Raw genomic sequence first — 17,835 nt, 5'->3', positions numbered from 1 at the left:
TCGGAGGCGGCAAGTAGGCGTCGAGGGCACGTCGATCAAGGGCGACCTCCGTGTCGCCCCCAAACGCCCCGAGGTATTGCGCCGCGGTCTCGGCGTCGGCTACTTCAACGGAACAAAATCGGGCCGCTGCGTCCTGCCGTGCGGGCTGCTCCAAGTCGCTCGCGGGCCGAGTACGCGGCGGCGATGCCTCCGCCCGCCGCCGCGCGGCCGTCGCGATGCGCGTCTGCTCGAGGGCAACCATCTCCGAGGATGACTCTCGGCTGCACCTCGGTGGGGTTTCGGCAGACATTCGTGACTGCGCGAGTGCGATCTCGAGGGCGGCGAGGTCGCCCCCATCGTCGGTTCTTTCGTCTGCTCGGACCCTCTCCCCGTGGGCATGCGGGGTGCGTCGCTGGTGTAGGGAGATGCCCAGGGGGATGGAGCTGAAATAAGAGCGCAGAGCCGCCACCTCGCTCCACAGTCCATTCCACTCTCGGCTGGCCGCGTTTCTCGAGCGCCGCCGCATGTAGGCGACGACACAGCACTGCAAGGCGGAGAGGATCAGGAGGAGGGAGACAAAGGGCAGGCCGGTAGAGACGAAAAAGCGGAGGTAGCCAGACGCGGGTCGGCCGGGCGGGCAGAGGGGCTCCTGCACATCAGGTAAGACGCGGAAAGGAGGTCACGGGAGTGGAAAGGAGAGGCAAGGGTATCGGGCGCGGCGCCTGCAGCGCGTTTCCGCGGCCGAGCGGGTCGTCGCATGATGGGTACAGAAAGTTGAGGCCTTGGAGGTCGTCCTCGCTCAGGCATGTGCGCGCTCTGTGCTGTGTCATTGAGAGCATGATGGAGCCGGCTGCACCTTTCAGCGGCGCTTCGAGCTCGATGTTTGCGGGTGTGAGAGGCCTGTGGCATGTCTCGGGCGCCCCGAGATGCACGCTCGCCTTGGCGCGCAAGTTGAGGCGCGGGAACTCGTCGGGATGGTCAAAGCCGAGGATATGGCCCGCCTCGTGTGCGACTGTGGCTGTAAAATCGTAGCAGTCCCAGCAGGGCAGAAAGACAAAGACGTAAAAGACGGGCGCCGCGGCGAGGCAGTAGATGGCGACGAGAAGGCTGATGAGTGGCAGTCGCGCAAAGGCGCGGAGGGCCGCGTCGCAGCGCGTCGAACCCACTGGAGGCCGGGAGAGGGGCTCGTCGTCTCGGCGCGACGCCGTGGCCGTGCAGATAGGCAGCAGGCACAGGCAGCACAGGCAGCCGAGGACGATGCTGCTCAGGCTGCACACTGAAACCACCACAACGTGCATGGTTGTCAGCTCGGACCACTCGCCGCCGTCGCTCGCGTGGAAGCGGTGGCAGAAGGCGGCGTCCAGGTACCAGCATAGCTGTGAGCTGAGCACCACCTCAGACCGCCCAATGCCGTTCCGCTGCTGCAGCGTTGTCCCCGACGTGAGCACCGTCGGCATATGGCCCGCTCTGCCCCTCTGCACGATCGCGGCATACCTCTCCTCGAAAAGCCCTCCCTCGTGCAGGCGGTCGGTGGTCAGAAAGAGCTCGGCGTTACCACACGCGGCGCCCTGCCGCCCTGCCGCCTCCCATTCCTCCCAGCACGCCTCGGAGACGTCCTCGAAGTGAATGCGCTTGTGGTTGATGGCCCACGTGTCGAGAGCTGTCGCCACCGCCTGGGCACACTCTCCTGGTTAAACTTGGAGCACTTGGAGTGCAGTCAGTAACCGCACGCCCAGGGCCGGGGAGCTGAGAAGCGCACCCAGCGGGCCGGACGATTGCGGATTGGCATCGGGTTGCGGGCAAAAGAGCCCTCTAGCCCTGGGGGGTGCGCGGTCGCAGGGCCATAACACGGGTCTGTGACTGAGTGAGTTTTCTTGAGGAAACGAAACCACGACGACACACACCAAAAGAAAGAAAGAATTTCGCAACCAAAGGCTCTCGCACACGCACGATTCACACGACAGACAAGGCGCAGAAAACACACACGCGGGAGGGATGGGAGGACGGCACGCCGCCACCACACAGGGATCGACACACACCAGTATGTATGTATGTAGTAAGGTGAAGAACAGCCAGGCTCGGACTGGACACCAACGCGGTATGGGTGGACGCTGGACAGATGATGACGACACGCAAGAGCGACACACAGACACAAACAAGCTCACAAGACACACAGCCAGCGGGCTGCCACACACCCTGGAGTTGGCGCACACATAACTCAAGGCCACATCCTCCCTGTCGCCCCCCCCAGCACTCCACCGTGCCGATAATTCATTGGATGAGTGTTCGCAAGCAGAAGTGCGTGTGCTGATTCTAGGCCGCACGCCGTAGGTCGGTAGGTAGTAGCCGTGGCCCGGATACTTGGGCACCAGGTTTTCTTCATTTTCCAGGCAGTCGAGTTCGCGCTGTTTGCTGTCGGTCCATCGGTCCGTGCTCCGACCTGGGACCGGCCCCGATCACGCGACCCCATGATCTCCGGCTCCTGCTGCGCCATCGTCGCGCTCGTCGCGCTCCTCTGCCTCAGCCAGCTTCGCATCTTCGCGCAACGGCGGGAGCTCGCCGCCGCGCGAGAGCTTGCCAGCCTTGCTTCCGCCCGCGACCATCGGATCAAGGCTCGCCTCAAGCGCATGCACCGGCTGCTGAGGGCGGCCGAGGTGCGGGAAAACGTGTCCGTCTGCCCACCGCCTTCGCCTGTTGCCACGAAACCCGCCAGTGGAGACAGCGCAACTGGCACCGGCACCGGCTCTGGGACAGCAGAGGATGGCCTGCCAGCGTCTCTGCTTCTCAAGGCGCAGCGTTCCTGGGACTGGCGCGCGATCGCGTCGGAGGCGCTGCGTCCGTGGGGCTCCATCCGGAAGGAGCAGCTCGACACCGCCGTCGCCGCGTGCAACGACAACGGGACGATGTACTGTCAGCGTCTGCAGGCCACTGCCTAGACACTTCCGAGACATTTCCTGGACACTTTCGAGAAAAGACGATGTACTGTCAGCGTCTGCAGGCGCACTGGGCTCGATGCTCTCCCCAGCTCTTCTTGTTCTCCCCCTCCTCCTCCTCCTCCTCCTCCTCCTCCTCTTCCCACAATCAACGCCTCTTCCGCACCCTGCGTCTCGTGAGCAGGTGCACAAGGGCTCGCTCTACCTCTATCTCCCCACATCTCCCCATCTCTCCCACAGGTGCACAAGGGGTCGCTCTACCTCACCGACTACCGCGCCATCTTCTTCGACCGCCACTACGCGCCCGCGCGGGTCTGGCCGCTCCTTGCGGCGCTGCGGCGCCACCGTGACTTGCCCGACGTCGACATCGTGGTCGCGGGCAACGATGAGCCGCGAGTGCCCGCCTTCCCCGGCGTCGCTCCTAGATCGGTTCTTAGGCTCTCTCGCCCCCCCCCCCCCCCCACACCCAGAGCCGACGGACGATCTGCACGTCAGTATCGCTACTACGAGCCTCCGCCAGACCTACCTCCGGCTCCACCCTACCCACGCCTAGCTCACCACCGGTCGGGTCCCGGCAGGCGTGGGCTCCTCGTGGGCCAAGACGTGCCGCCGCTGGCCAGGCGTCTGCCCTCCCCTACCCCACGGTACCCGAGCCCACCCTCCCCTACCCCACGGTACCCGAGCCCACCCTCCCCCACCCCACGGCACCCGAGCCCACCCTCCCCTACCCCACGGTACCCGAGCCCACCCTCCCTGGCCAGGCGAGAAGGGCGGGCCGCTCCCGCCGGCCATCTTCGCCTCCACCACCAGCCGCGGTGTGATGGACTTGCCGTGGCTCGACTTTGCATGGTACTTTCCTCGCAAGCCGCACAAGCTGCGCACGCCGCCGTGGTCCGTGCTCCACCCGCAGCTAGTCGAGGCGGGCGGCAAGGCGCGCCTGGGGGGGGGACACGCATCGAGACTGCCCGAGATCGAGCCGAGATCGAGCCGCGAGATCGAGCCGAGATCGAGCCGAGATCGAGCCTAGCTCGAGCCGAGATCGAGCCGCGAGATCAGGTGCGGTGGGAGGACAAGCTCGAGATAGCGATGCACACGGGCAACGTCGGCTCCGTGCACCGCAAGAGCCTCGCGGCGGTGGCCGAGAAGGCGCCTCGCGAGGTGTTTGTCAACGAGCTCTTCATCGGCGATCACGGCGAGCTGCCGCCGAGACCACCGGCCGAGATGGGGAGATATGGGGAGAGATGGGGAGATATGGGGAGAGATGGGGAGAGATGGGGAGACCACCTGCCGAGATGCGAGAGACAAGCCTGTCGATCCACAGCCGAGGTGCGGCCGAGGTGCAGCTCCTCATCTCGGCGACCTCGGCACGGTGTCGCGAGCAGGCAAGATCCGGCAGACGTGCAAGGAGATGGGGCTGCACGCGACGGGCGGCTACCAGCAGCACAAGTGCTTCATGCGCTTCGAGGACCAGTGCGGCTACAAGTACCTGCTCAACTCGGCGTCGATCGGCTACGCAAACAAGTTCAAGTCCCGACCTGCCTCGCGGCCACCCCGCGGCGCGGTGCGTGAGCGGCGCCTCTTCACGGCTCGCGGTGCGAGCAGGTCGCTGCTGCTCTGCGGCTCGGTCGTGCTGTACGTCCGCGAGGGGATGCGCCACAAGGAGTTTTACGAGTACGGCCTGCTGCCGGGCGTGCACTACCACGCGGTCGACACGGCGGCCGAAGTGCCCGCCGCCGTCAAGTGGCTGCGCGAGCATGACGAGTACGCGCGCGCCGTGGCGGCGGCGGGGCGCGCGCGTATGTCTGCGCTCAACGAGCCGGCGCTGACCGACTTTGTGGCGGAGCTGCTGACGCAGTACTCGACGCGGCAGTCCTTCAAGGTCGCGCCGCTGCCGGGCGCCGCGCACTGCCGGCTGCGAGGAGTGGGCTGCGGAGCGGCGCCTCCTCACGGCCACCGGCGCTGCTGAGCAGGCGCCGTGCGGATCGACTGCGAGGACGACCTGTGGCGGCACTATGCGCTCTCGCAGGGCTGGGCGCGCCTCTACCTCAAAGAGGACAACGACACGTGCATACACCCGATCCCCGCGGGCGCCACGCCCGGGCCGCCGAGAGCCCCCGAGAGCAGCCGAGAGCAGCCGAGAGCGCCCGAGATGAGCGTAGGCGCCACGCTCGGGCCGCCGGGCTGGGGGGGCGCATACAACGGCTCCAAGCCTCGCTGCCTCGCCGGGCGCCGCCGTCGCCCGCGGCGGGGACCCTCCGGAGAGGGGGCGCTCGACAAGGTTGCTCGGAGCTCTCCCCTCTTTGCGTCGTTAGGCACGACCTCAACCCCCGCGCGCAGCCCGACGCTTGCAAGTTCGAGAAGCCGTTTTCAACCTCCGAGTCGTTTGCTCCGCCGGGCGAGTTCCCGGTCAACGCCCCCCCCCCCCCCCCCACCCCACCCCCACCATCACCACCACCCCACCACCACCCCACCACCCCCGCGCGCAGCCTGCTGATCCCCACCCTTCTGGGTTCGAAACTCACCGTTACGGATTGGCTTGCCGTAGGTCACCCACCCGCGCGACCGCGAGGGGTGGAACACCCGCTGGAAGAAGCCCGACGGCAGCTGCTGCGTGGGGCATGTGCCGCCGTTGTGATGCGCCGCGGGGAAGGGTCGGTTTGCGCGTGGCGAGGTCGTGTTGGCGGCGGAATCGGAGGACGAGGAGGCCGGACTTGGATCTATCTACATTTTTGCAGCTGCGTAGCTGCGTGGAACTTTTGAATTTGATGCTTGAGTCCATGTGGAGTGTTGCTGGCTGTGTTGCGCCGCCGAGGAGGGAACTTTCGCGCAAAAATCATAGCATTCACCTATTTAAGCGATATATGAATCCGATATATCTCGCACACGTGTGTGTCTCCTTCACGCTCTCGGGAACGCGGGCCGAGGCCCGAGCCCGAGGCGCCGCTGCCGCCGCCGCGCCGCCGCCGCCGCCGCCGCCGCCGCCGCCGCCGCCGCCGCCGCCGCCGCCGCCGCCGCCGCCGCCGCCGCCGCCCCCGCGGCCGGAAAAAACTAAAAAGAGCAGCCCTGCCTGTGTCTCGCTCTCGGCTCGCATCGGTCATCGCGTCCCGTGGCGTGCGGCTCTTAGCGGCAACCTTTGAAATTCCGTTTTACCTCGACCCAGCCTCCACGACTAAAATACGAGACAGCGCACCACCAGTCCAGGGTGAGCAACCTGCCCCGCTCCCCCCCCGACAGTTTACCTTTACCTCCCCCCCGACCACTCCACGTCTAAAAGACATGCGGCTTAAAAGTGCGAGGCCAAGTGCGCGTGTGGGTGTGTGAGCGGTGTGTGGGGCCTGCTGCCGAGGGCCGCAGACACTGCGCCGAGCTGCCATCACCTAAAGGCTGCCTCTAAAAACAGCGCTCACACCACGGCCGCGCCGCGAGCATCGATCGGAGCGACCGCTCATAACCCCCGGCGGCCCATCCGTCCCTGCCGAGCGCGAGGTTGAGCCCGTGCAGCCTGGCGCAGCGCAGCGGCGCCATCGGCGTGGGCGCCTCCCTGTCCATGCTTTCGTTCTGCCCGTTGGCGCGCACTCGGACGAGTCTCAGGCCGCGGAGCAGGCCGACCGTTACGTTTGCGGCCGCGAGCTGCTCGCACCACAGGTGCTCCGAGTTGCGCATGATGGCGTGCTTCCAGATCCAGTCGAGACGCGCAAGCGCAAGCGGAAGCAGCGAGGGGAGCCGGCCGATGGCGAAGCGGTCGTTGACGCCTGCAAACGCGCACTGCTTGCTTGCGGAGCAAAAGTCGTGGCTCCAGTCGGGGACGTGCACCTCGGCGGCGTCGTCGGGGCGCCACAGGAGCGGTGAAACGTAGAGGACATCGGGTCGAGCGAGCACTAGGTGCGTGTACGTGACGCCATGCGCGGCCATGTGTGCGGCGACGAGCTGGGCGCTCAGCTTCATCGAGAGCCGCGAGCGGAGGCTTTCGGTAATCCGACCTACGCACCGCTGCTTGCGCATGCGTTCAAGGAAGCCGGCTACCAGCGGCTGTCAGCGGTGATCGTGTACCGCACGCCACTCTTGAGCTGGGCGCGCAGCACATACAACCAGCATATGGAGGGGAGTGGCCCAACTGTTGAGATGCACCTGCAGCCTCCCTCGCTTCTGTTTGACGAATTTGTGCCGCAGACCGTGGACGCGCTGGCTGAGAAGCTGCCGGTTGTGGTCAAGGCCTATCGGGATGAGGGGTTCGAAACGATGGTCATTGACCTGGCCGGCGCGAAAGAAAAGGGCTTTGACCAGGCAGACGTTGTGGCGTGCGATATCATGCGCGTGCCGTTTTGCAAGGAGTCAAAGTGGCGCTCAGGCACCTCGACCGGTGAGAGCAATTCGAGATCCGACTACCCGAACCCCATCGGGAATGTGGCCTGGGCATACTACAAGGCTGCTAGTGGCGATAACTGCTCCCTTCCTAAAGCTGGCGAGCGCGGCAAATCTTTTCGAGCCATGGTATCTGCTCTTGCCTCTGCAGGCTGCCTGGGGACACAAGGACAAGCCCCAGAGTACTCGTGCACAGACTGGGCGCAGGTGGAGAACCGGGCGGTGAGCATGGAGATGCGCTGGCGCACCTCGGCAACGCAAGTCTTCCATTCGCTGGAGAAGCCTCTTACTGAAAAGATTGTGCTTTGCTCGCTCAACGCGAGCTACCTGCTCGCAAAGCCAGACGCAAAGCGCGTGTTCAGGGCCTTTTGCACAAACGAGCAAGCGGACAAACTTGGCAGCGTCACACTTGCTAGACCGTCCCATTTGCTGGAACACGCGCCATCAGTTTGCCCCAGGGTGAGCAAGGAGTGCACGCTATCTCAAGCACATGGGGTTCTCATGTCAATCGCTGAACCAAACTCCACCAATATGAGCAGTAAAGTTATGCCTGGACTTCGTGGATTGCCAGGGGTTCAATTACATACAAAGTATTCAGCGGGTACGCCTATGGTCGTGCGTGTAGGAAAGACAGGCTCTGGAAGCTTACACGACTTCCTGAGACACAAGTGTGTCGTGGTCAATGAAGTACACGTCGTTGCCCCACCAGCAGCAATTCTGATTGATCCCAGCAGGAGCCCTTTGATCGTGGTCACGGTCCGCAATCCGGTGGCCAGGTTCATCTCCTCCTACAACATGTGGGTCGAAGAAAGTGCCTCTCATAGTGACTCTCGTAGTGCCTGCTGGGCGTCTGCTGACGAGCTGCTGCAGCGCTATGCGACGCTGAACAACCGCCGCCCTTCGCATGCCAATCAGTGCGATCTCACAGCAGCGCAGCTGTCTGCACCATGGCTAAGAAACTCACATGCGTGTACAGGCACGACCTGCGCGTTCAGCTTAGCCCATGTTGACAAGGGATTTTGCTTCTACTGGGCTGGAACCACTTGCGCCCTGCAGAGACGAGCTGCTCGCGGCGACATATTTGCCGTGGCCACAGAGACTCTCGAGGCAGATATGAGAGAGCTGCTCGTTTGGCTCGGTAGCCGTGGTCATCATGCGCACAACTCAAGCTGTGGAAGCCACAACCCGACGATGAGCCATGCGTCCTCTGGACAGACGAACCTGAGTGCGGCTTCACGCGCCATTGCGGAAAGATTATTGGCTGACGAGTTCCTCCTGGCCAACGCCCTCGTGAAGCTTTCGACCAACAAGGGTGCGGCCAGTTTTTACTGCACCGAGCAGGTCAGGGTTTCCGGTGTGTGCTTTCGCGCTCCACCTCCCAACCCGTGAAGCTTCTGGCGATGGGGCGGCAGAGGGAGAGACGATAACAGCGAGGGCAGTTGTGCAGCGGTGGACTGCGGGGGGGTCAGGTGGTGGCACGTGAGCCTTCCTCCACGTGCCTCCGACCCCCGACTGTACGTTTGCATGTAAAGGAACCTTCCATTGAAGGCGCCTGTCGCCTGAAGAGTGAAGTGTGTTTTGCATCTTCCCCTGTCTCGTGGTTTCTCGCTCTCTCACTGACGGCTGGTGTTGCGGCATACATGGGAGACGCTCCCTCACGGGGACAAATTGTGAAAGCGTGACCCAGCCACAGCGGCTGTTCTTGTGGGCCACGCTGCTCGCGCCAAGGTAAGGTAAGGTAAGGTAAATTTCTCCACACACACAAAGTGGTGGGGCAAGGGGGGGCGACCCTCGCATCTCCACACCCGGACACGGGCAGGAGCCCCACGGCGCGCCAAATGAATGCGCCGAGTTTTTCTTGTTTTTGTGTGCTCACACGCTAACAACACCACCGATGCGCCTTCGCCTACTACTTCTCGCCTCGGCCGTCGGAGCCAACGTCGTCACGACGACAGAGACGTTCGACTTCTTCTGGCGTGGCCAGTTCGCTGGCTTCATCGTCAAGGGCCAGTTCAGCTACAACCAGGCCGACGTCCCGCCGAACGGCATCGTGAGGGAGGAGCACCTGTCCTCTCCCTCGACGTGTCGTTCTATGATCCACAAGGCGTCCACCTTCGCACCTACTCGGACAATCACCTGCGGCCCGTCGACTCGTCTGGCAACCCGTACGTGAACTTCGCCTTCGACACCCTCTCGCAGGAGCTGCTCCAAGACGGCACCTACAACGTGGACGACGACATCCACCGCTACCGCAACGGGTTCGTCTTCGGCGAAGGCGACCCGTCAATGCGCACCTCTCCGACGACTGGGGGTGTCCAGTCCGGGCTGGCCTTCTGGTCTCGCCCCGCCGACAACAAGACGCCGCACCTTCACGTGGACGACTGGACGACGACTTCGGAACCGAGTAGAGGAGCGGGCTCCACGTGGAGGATATGGGGCGTTGACGTCGTCTGCGTTTTCCCTCTCCATCCCGCTCACGCTCCTCTGCATCGGTGGGCGGACGCGCCCTCCTCTTCGCCTCCGTCTCGACCTGTCCCGAGGGCTGCGTCGCTGCGTGAAGCAGCTGCAGTCGTGCTCGCAGCCCAAGAGAGGCAACTCTCAGGCAAGCGAGCCTAAGCGCCCTAGCCCTAAGCGTGTGCGGTCACGCCGCGCAGAGTCGAGCCATGTGAGATGTGTGAGGACGTGAGCACAAATAATGGGATGCGCGGGTTCTCTTTTTTTTGAAGCACGAGAATCGAGATCAGAGATCACGATTCACGTGCGTCCCTCGTCGCTCGCGAGACACGAGAGAGCTCAGAGGACAGTCAGTGATGACGGTGTTCCCAGAGAAGACAGAGCTCTACGAGACCATCAGGGTCAGACGACTAGTTGCAAATACGGGTGGTGTCACAATGACCACTTTTGATGTTTTTTTGTCCGTGTTGCTCCCAGCGCCCTCGCCCGCGCTCCCTGAGGCCATGGCTGGTGATACTAGTATGGGGGGCTACCTGGATACCGCGAGAGCGACCCAACTCGTCGACATCGTCCGATGATGGTGCCTCAAAGTCAGCCTCCGGAGGCTATCGTCGCGTCGAGCCGGCGGTGGCCGTGACATGTGGTTCCACCACCCCTCGCAGGCTTTGCCTCTGACCGCCACCGTTCCCAGGCTGCCTAATGGGATGGAAAGGAAGGCTGGGCGAGCGTATAGAAGCGTGCTCAACCTTGTCGTGGCAACCTGCACGGCAGCGCTGGCAGGCGCGATGAGCGTCGTGCCACCTGACCCGAGACGGGTCGCAGGCGTCGTACCGAGCGCGTCGAGACCGTGTCCTGATGCGCTCTGCACGGGTGAGTCACGTCGGCGTCAAAGGAGCGACGTGTGACCTGTCAGAGCTTGATCTCCGATCTCAGCGGCGTCGAGTCGCCTTCGGCGGCGACAGCTAGGATGCATCTCCTCCGTCGTTTTTCGCGCTACGGCCCTGAGAAGCTGGCGCCGCACGCAGGCGGACCTTGTGTATGCGGCGAACGCTTAAAAAGTGGGTGCTCTACGTCACTTTTTTTGAGTAGATAGTGCCGAGCTGGCCGTGACAGCGATTTTGGTAGTTTTGGGCGGGTTTTGCACCACAGACTTTTTGCAACTAGTCAGACAGTCTCTCAGATACTAAAACACATAACGCAAAACCTCGAATAACTCTCAGCCAAGTAGCCTCCCCCAGTCCTCCCCTCCTCTCGCCCGACATGTAAGCGATTGCCCCAACCGCCGCCCCCACTCACACTCTCACACACCGAACGCGCGCCCAAAGAGCGCGCGCCGCGGCCGCGGTCCGCCCGCGCCCGACCGGCGCGCCACCCCCGCGTTCGCGGCTCTCGAGGTCACGGCAGCGGCTTGTAATGGGACGACCCCTCCAGCGGCGCCGGCGCGGCGGCGAAACCGCACAGCTGCTGCGAGACGAGCGCCTATCACAGCGCTGCGGCGTGAAGCGAGGACGCCACCGAGCCTCGCCACCCGCTGCGACGAGAGCGCGCCTCGTCCGCGGCGCCGCCCGCAGCGCCGACGGGGCGCAAGCTGCGCTGCGTCGCCGGCAGCAGCGCCTCGCCCGACCAGAGGCGCGGCAACTCGCCGCGCAAGTAGGCGAGGAGCGAGACGGGGCCGATGGTGAGCGGAACGAGGTAGAGCAGGGCGGGCTGGCCCTGCACGCCGTTGATGGTGAGGTGGTACATGTTGGCGGCGAGCGCGCACGAAAGGCCGGCGAGGTAGCCGGCCGACGCGGCGCCTACGGGGCACATGTCGCGGACATGTCCGGGACGCGTCCTGGACATGTCGACAGGTAGCCGGCCGCCGCGGCGCCCCAGTAGCCGAGGGGCGAGGCCGCGCCGCGCAGCGAGAGGTCGCAGCGGGCGGCGAAGGTGAGGAGGAGGCCGGGCACGACGATGTCCCCGAGGCCGAGCATCGCGTAGTCTCCTCTCGACGGGTCGCCGCGCGGGATCATCAGCAGCATCGGCATCCGCTCGCCGTCGTACCGCTCGCACGTCCCGTCGGCGAGGACGGTGTGGCTCGGCTGGCCGGCGGTGGCGACGGACATCATGACGGACTTGTGGAAGAAGAGCGGCGAGAGAAAGACCATGAAGATGTCGTACAGGAACATGAGCCCGAGCAACTGGACCCCGACCTCAAGCGACGGCAGCTGCACTGTCCGCACAAACGTGGCGCAGACTGCGGCGCCAAGCACGTCCTGCAGGCGCGAGAGGGAGTCCCCGCGGGTCGGGCGGGGGGGGGTCCTCCCTCCTGAGATGAGGATTCTAGCTCTTCCCTCCATGAGACAAGGCCACCTCGAGTGTGTATAGAAGTGGCCAATGAGAGGGGAGATCTAGCGGAGGGGCAGGAGGGTCCTCTTGTCGGTCGGCCTGCAGAGCCCACGCCCACGTCGCCCTGCGGCAGAGGAACCACGTGCCCGCCAGCGCGAGGCAGAGGGGCCACACCAGCAGCGTCGCCAGCTCGGCCTCGCCGCACGGCCCGAGCGACACGGTCGCCGTCTTGAGCCGGGCGGGGAGGAGGGCGGCGGAGGCGGGGGCGAGGAGGGAGGCGAGCGCGTGCGACGAGGCGAGGGTGAAGAGGGCGACGATGAGGAGGAGGACAACGGTGAACCCCGCCTGCAGCAGCAGGTAGAGCGAGAGCAGCATCCCGCTCGCAACCAGCAGGAACCCGATCGCCATCGAAGAGTTCATCTCGAGCGACTCCTCGAGCTCCGCCGCCGCCGCCGCGCCGCCGCCCTCTCCGCCGCCCGCGGCCGCCGCCGCCGCCGCGGCGGCGGCGGCGGCATGCTGGTGTCGGGCGGCGAGGTACGAGGCGGCCGCGGCGACGGTGACGCCCATCGCCAGGATTTGCGTGGCCGAGCCGTCCCACTTGCTGCCGCCTCCGCCGCCGCTCTGAGAAAAGCGGATCACCGCGCCCGCGGCGATGGGCTCGGCGGTGGCGGCGGAGAGCAGGGTGTGCGCCGCCGCGGGGGCGAGGAAGGCGGCGGGGAGCGGGTGCGGCAGCGTGATGCCCATGTCCAGCCGCGCGTCCTCCGCGCAGCAAGCCCGCCGAGCGCCGGGGAGAGGGGGGACTCCGCCCGCGAGCCCGCAGACACCGGCGGCACAGCGCGAGCCGCAAGCGGCGACCAGGCCGTTGAGGACGTCTTGGCGCGAGAGGGCGTCGAGGCGCGACGCGTTGAGCACCACCTCCCCTTCCGCGCAGTCCACTGAGCAAGGGTCGGACAGCTCCATCAGCGCGGGCGGAGTGCCGGCCGCCGAGCTGTTGTACGAGAGTGTGTCGGCGACGACGAGGACGGCGGCGCCGGCGGCGGCGGCGAGCGCCATCTTGTCGTCGAACGAACACTCGCCGCGCCGCATCACCAGCGCGAAGGCGCCCGCGCTCGCCGGCGGCAGCTCAGACGGTGCAGGCGCAGAGCAAGCCGCCGCGGCCGCGGCGAGGACGAGCGCGCCGCCGGGCAGCGCAGGCGTGGAGGTGGCGTGGACGAGCGAGACGCTTACGTTCGCGCCGCCCGCCGTGGTGACGACCGCGCTCTCGTCGGCCGAGGCCAGCCCTGCCAGGCTGACCACGAGCAAGACGCGGATGTTTGCGCCGGGCATGTTGCGGACACATGGAGTAGAAAAACTTCCTGCCTCGAGTACCTACGAGGCTGATAAGATCTTTTCACCTTGACTTGGGGAGTACAGGCGCGAGGGGCGTGTGGCTGAGACTCGGCTCGTGAGCCCCGCGTAGACTCTCGCCTGCCAACCTCGAAGGGGCTGCCGTCCACGCGTCGCTGCTCAGGCCGGGGGAGGGGGGGGAGACCTCCTGTTCCTCGCGGAACGGGAGTAGGCCCCTCCTTGCCCGGTCAGGAAGCAGGGCGGTGGTCGTGCCATCGTCGCTTCGAACGCACACACACGCGCCGCATTCGTCGCCGGCGCGCGACAGGCTCCCGACGGCCGGACTGCCCTCGACGAGTCGGTGTCGCCAACCAACCAAGGCAACACGCACTCAAGGGTAGTGCCGACGGGACGCGGCTCGAGGGCGACTCTCGCGAAGGCACGGCTGGCAACCGTGGCGTGGGGCTCGCGTTCGACAAGACCGGGATCGCTCTACCGGCATACCTCTCGCTGACATGCGCGCACCGTCGAGCTGACGGCGGGCGCGCTGAGGTCGCACGCCAAGCCAAGTTATATGCCAATGGCATGCGATCAAGAATCAGCTCACGCGCCTCTACTCGCATACGCATTGTCACCGCCAGTGAGTGCGAGATAGGGCTAGCGGCTGGCGGCTAGCCCCTGAGGAGAGTGACCAGAGACACCTCACATGACCCCACACGGTCTAGTCCGGCCTCGCGGTCGGCGGAGATTGCTAGAGGACGAGCAAGACTGCTCCAGCCTCACGCGCTCGCCCCTGTCGTCTGTTGTGTTGTTGTGCTCTTGTTTGTTCCTTCGGCAACTTGGCTGGGGGGGGCGACAGGGGGGGGGCGCGGCCTTGAGTTATGTGTACGCCAACTCAGGGTGTGTGGCAGCCAGCTGGCTGTGTGTCTTGTGAGCTTGTTTGTGTCTCTGTGTCGTTCGTGCGTGTCGTCATCATCTGTCCCGCGTCCACCCATACCGCGTTGGTGTCCAGTCCGAGCCTGACTGTTGTTCATCTTTCTACATACATACATACCTACCTAACTACCTTGGTGTCGGCGTCGTGGCAGAACGAAGCCGAAGAGAGCGATGAGTCGTCAGGGGATGAAGCGGCAGGCAGGAAGGAAAGGAGAACGCCGAGAAACGACCGCGAGGTGGCACGAATTAATTGCTGCGAGATTGGCGAGACGCGAGAGCGGGCGCGCTCCGGTGCGGCATGGCATGCATGCAGCGATCAGTCTGAGCATTTGCACCCGCTCTCCGTGGACCGAGGCACGCCCCAACGGCTCAGGCCCCGACACGGGAGGCGGCAGGTTCCGACCAGAGAGCAGAGTACGTGTGCCACACGGGTCGGCGGCCCGGGAGCTTACGCACACTCATCTGTGGCCACGCCAAAGGTGCTGCTGCGCTTTCAGGACCCTACTGTCCGCCGCGCAGCTGGAGGCCCGGCTGATGGCGCCTCTCGCCGCCCTCGGGGGCGTCTTGCCCACAGGTGGGCAGGTTCGTCGGTGGTCCTGCCACTGCGTCGCGGCGTGCGCAACAACAAGAATCGACGCGGCAGTTTGATGAGGCCGTGTACCGGCGCAAGGGCGGCGAAGAGGATGCAATGGCGCGCCGGGCCCTTCGGCATCTCTCGGAAGCCGATCTCGCCGTCGTCAACGTGCACGGCTGCTGCACGACGGTCTCGCCGACACGCCGACCTGCGCGGGCATTTCGGTTTGAGGCTTTGAGCGGCCACGGTCGCACGGTCCGCCCCAGCCAAATTGGCAAACACGGAGAATGGCGCTGAGCGACACTGATGATACATTCACACACCCGGCATGGGCTAGCGCTAAGGGACGGGTCCAGGACCCTCAAAAGGTGTGACGGCCTCCGCACCCTCAGGACGACGGGTCATCGTCATGCGTCATCGAACATCGTAATGTCTCCTATGTAAGTAGAAAAGTACGGCGGTCCTCTCTGTCTCTCTCGTCCCTCTCTGCCCCCTTGACGCCATGGCACGTGTCTGCGAGCCTGATCGCTGATGCACGAGATAGAGCGAAGACGGACTCTCCCTATGCCGCCAGCGCCCAAAAGATGAAGGCGCAGAAGAGCCCGACCGGCACAGCAACGAACAGGACCGGCGAAGGAGGTTGCGGGCCGTCACGAGGCGGCCGGCCGTCAAATGTGAACCTCTGCGGCGCCTGCTTCTTGTTGCCGCCAAACTGTGCGGTCGCACCGTGCGGGACGCGCGTGGAAGTGCCACCGGCCAGCCGCGCGGTCAAGTGCAGCTTTGGTCCGGCGAGCGCAGTCAAGCAGTCCACGCCCACGAGAAGCGCGAAGAGGGAGACGAGAGTGAGCACACAGCCCATTGTCGGAGGGTGCCAGCTGTAGACAGGTGCCAGGGGGGTGGCTTTGAACAAAGAAATCATGCTGGCCACGAGGATGCTGACGAGCCCGCCGACGCGAGCCAATTTGGTGTTGCCCCACCCCGACCGTACAGTTGTACGACGTTTGCGAGTCCACCGTTCCAAGAGGAAAAAAACCCCGCGCCGTGCGTGCGTCAAGATCTTGTCTGAGCCGGGCCCCGGCGGGGCTGCATGGCAGGGGCGGACGGCGCTTCGTTGGGCGCAGCAGCGGCAGCTGTGGACGCGCCGCTCCTCGGCCAGCGCGTCGTGCTCGGCGGGCTCTCGGCCCGCCCCGAGCTGAACGGGCAGCGGGGTGAGGCACGGAGCTTCGAGGGCGGGCGGTACGCTGTAGTGCTCGACGGCGGCGGCGAGAGCGTGCGGGTGCGGCCGGACAATCTGTCGCCGGCAGCGGCGGAGCCAGTGTCAGGCGGTGCTGCGGCAGCCCCCGACGCGGTTGTGGCAGCGGCTGAGCGAGGCGAGGAGGAGGCGGTGCTGGCGTGGCTTGACGGCGGCGGGCGGGCCGACGCGACGTACGAGAGAGACGATTCGAGCGGCGTCACGCTGCTGATGGGCGCCGCTTGCAACGGCCACGAGCGGGTGGTCGAGTTGTTGCTGAAGCACGGCGCTGAGGTCAACCTGCAGAGCAGCATCGGCATCACCGCGCTGATGGCCGCCGCCGGCAATGGCCACGAGCGGATGGTCGAGTTGCTGCTGCAGCGCGGCGCGGAGATCAACCAGCAGGACAGCAAAGGCTGGACCGCGCTGATGCTCGCCGCCCGCAGCGGCCAAAAGCGGGTGGTCGACTTGCTGATACGGCGCGGCGCGGAGATCAACACGCAGAACGGCAACGGCTTCACCGCGCTGATGCACGCCGCCAGCTTCGGCAACGAGCGGGAGGTCGAGCTGCTGCTGAAGCACCGCGCGGAGCTCAACCTGCAGAACAGCAAAGGCGTCACCGCGCTGATGCACGCCGGCCACCAAGGCCACGCGCGGGTGGTCGACTTGCTGATTTGGCACGGGGCGGAGGTCAACCTGCAGGATAGCGGCGGCTACACCGCGCTGATGATCGCTGCCCTCTTGAACTACCCCGCCGTCGTGCGGCGCTTGCTGCAGGCGGGCGCAGACACGGCGGCGCGTAGTTCACTCGGCAAGACGGCGCTGCAGCTGGCCAAGGAGAAGGGCCACGCCGCGTGCGTCAAGATCTTGTCTGAGGCAGCGGCGGCGGCTACGGAGGGCCGAGTAGGGGCGCACGGCGCTTCCTCGGGCGCGGCAGCGGCAGCCGAGGACGCGCCGCTGCTCGGCCAGCGCGTCGTGCTCGGCGGGCTCTCCTCCCGCCCCGAGCTGAACGGGCGGTGGGGCGTGGCGCGGAGCTTCGAGGGCGGGCGGTACGCTGTGGCGCTCGAGGGCGGCGGCGAGAGTGTGCGAGTGCGGCCGGGTAATCTGTCGCTGGCGGCGGCGGAGCCGGTGTCAGGCGGTGCCGCGGCAGCCCCCGACGCGGTTGTGGCAGCGGCGGAGCGAGGCGAGGAGGAGGCGGTGCTGGAGTGGCTTGACGGTGGCGGGCGGGTCAACGCGACGCACGAGAGAGGCGAGACTAGCGGCCTCACGCTGCTGATGGGCGCCGCCTTCTATGGCCACGAGCGGGTGGTCGACTTGCTCCTGCAGCACGGCGCGGGGATCAACCTAAAGGACAGCAACGGCTTCACCGCGCTGATAATCGCCGCCCAGGCAGGCCATGAGCGGGTGGTCGAGTTGCTGCTGCAGCGCAGCGCGGAGATCAACCTGCAGAGCAGCAACGGCGACACTGCGCTGATGGCCGCCGCCAGCCACGGCCACGAGCGGGTGGTCGACTTGCTGCTTCAGCGCGGCGCGGGGATCAACCTGCAGAACAGCAACGGCGGCACCGCGCTGATGCACGCCGCCAGCTTCGGCCACGAGCGGGTGGTCGAGCTGCTGCTGAAGCACGGCGCAGAGATCAACCTGCAGAACAGCGAGGGCGACACCGCGCTGATGATCGCCGCCCTCTTCAACCACCCCGCCGTCGTGCGGCG

The 17,835-nt window shown here is 65.7% G+C and overlaps 5 protein-coding genes across 5 annotated transcripts; 2 read left to right on the top strand and 3 right to left on the bottom strand.

The window, feature by feature from the left end:
• Positions 1 to 635: 635 nt before the first annotated feature.
• EMIHUDRAFT_239585 (hypothetical protein) lies at positions 636 to 1,768 on the bottom strand (the record flags this gene model as incomplete). Its single annotated transcript, XM_005775864.1, has 2 exons — positions 636 to 1,652; positions 1,739 to 1,768. The coding sequence occupies 2 exons, from the start codon at positions 1,766 to 1,768 to the stop codon at positions 636 to 638; spliced, it is 1,047 nt and encodes a 348-aa protein (XP_005775921.1).
• Positions 1,769 to 2,447: 679 nt separating this feature from the next.
• EMIHUDRAFT_239584 (hypothetical protein) lies at positions 2,448 to 3,465 on the top strand (the record flags this gene model as incomplete). Its single annotated transcript, XM_005775863.1, has 4 exons — positions 2,448 to 2,889; positions 2,978 to 3,012; positions 3,153 to 3,308; positions 3,385 to 3,465. 4 exons carry the CDS (start codon positions 2,448 to 2,450, stop codon positions 3,463 to 3,465), a joined length of 714 nt encoding a protein of 237 aa, XP_005775920.1.
• Positions 3,466 to 4,320: 855 nt separating this feature from the next.
• EMIHUDRAFT_239583 (hypothetical protein) lies at positions 4,321 to 5,547 on the top strand (the record flags this gene model as incomplete). The annotated part of the gene is made up of 6 exons (XM_005775862.1): positions 4,321 to 4,439; positions 4,515 to 4,635; positions 4,729 to 4,833; positions 4,906 to 4,976; positions 5,225 to 5,318; positions 5,458 to 5,547. 6 exons carry the CDS (start codon positions 4,321 to 4,323, stop codon positions 5,545 to 5,547), a joined length of 600 nt encoding a protein of 199 aa, XP_005775919.1.
• A 5,346-nt stretch (positions 5,548 to 10,893) lies between these two features.
• EMIHUDRAFT_458001 (hypothetical protein) lies at positions 10,894 to 13,387 on the bottom strand. Its single transcript, XM_005775861.1, has 8 exons — positions 13,129 to 13,387; positions 12,858 to 13,044; positions 12,612 to 12,677; positions 12,390 to 12,476; positions 12,231 to 12,251; positions 11,569 to 11,983; positions 11,244 to 11,524; positions 10,894 to 11,207 (listed from the first exon to the last, which is right to left on the bottom strand). The coding sequence occupies exons 1-8, from the start codon at positions 13,380 to 13,382 to the stop codon at positions 11,124 to 11,126; spliced, it is 1,395 nt and encodes a 464-aa protein (XP_005775918.1). The 5' UTR covers positions 13,383 to 13,387; the 3' UTR covers positions 10,894 to 11,123.
• A 2,067-nt stretch (positions 13,388 to 15,454) lies between these two features.
• EMIHUDRAFT_239578 (hypothetical protein) lies at positions 15,455 to 15,811 on the bottom strand (the record flags this gene model as incomplete). The annotated part of the gene is made up of 1 exon (XM_005775860.1): positions 15,455 to 15,811. The coding sequence occupies one exon, from the start codon at positions 15,809 to 15,811 to the stop codon at positions 15,455 to 15,457; it is 357 nt and encodes a 118-aa protein (XP_005775917.1).
• Positions 15,812 to 17,835: the final 2,024 nt, after the last annotated feature.

The sequence above is a fragment of the Emiliania huxleyi genome (genome assembly GCF_000372725.1).
Source record: "Emiliania huxleyi CCMP1516 unplaced genomic scaffold EMIHUscaffold_291, whole genome shotgun sequence".
Lineage (NCBI taxonomy): Eukaryota > Haptophyta > Isochrysidales > Noelaerhabdaceae > Emiliania > Emiliania huxleyi.
Note: the sequence above shows the minus strand (reverse complement) of the source record. Positions and strands in the feature narration are given on the sequence as shown.

Coding starts and splice junctions, on each gene's coding strand:
- EMIHUDRAFT_458001 (XM_005775861.1), bottom strand. CDS start 13,382: ATGCCCGGCGCAAACATCCGCGTCTTGCTCGTGGTCAGCCTGGCAGGG. Junction 12,678..12,857: donor TCTGCGGGCTCGCGGGCGGA/GTCCCCCCTCTC, acceptor CGCTTTTCTCAG/AGCGGCGGCGGAGGCGGCAG. Junction 11,525..11,568: donor GGCCGGCTACCTGTCGACAT/GTCCAGGACGCG, acceptor TGTGCCCCGTAG/GCGCCGCGTCGGCCGGCTAC.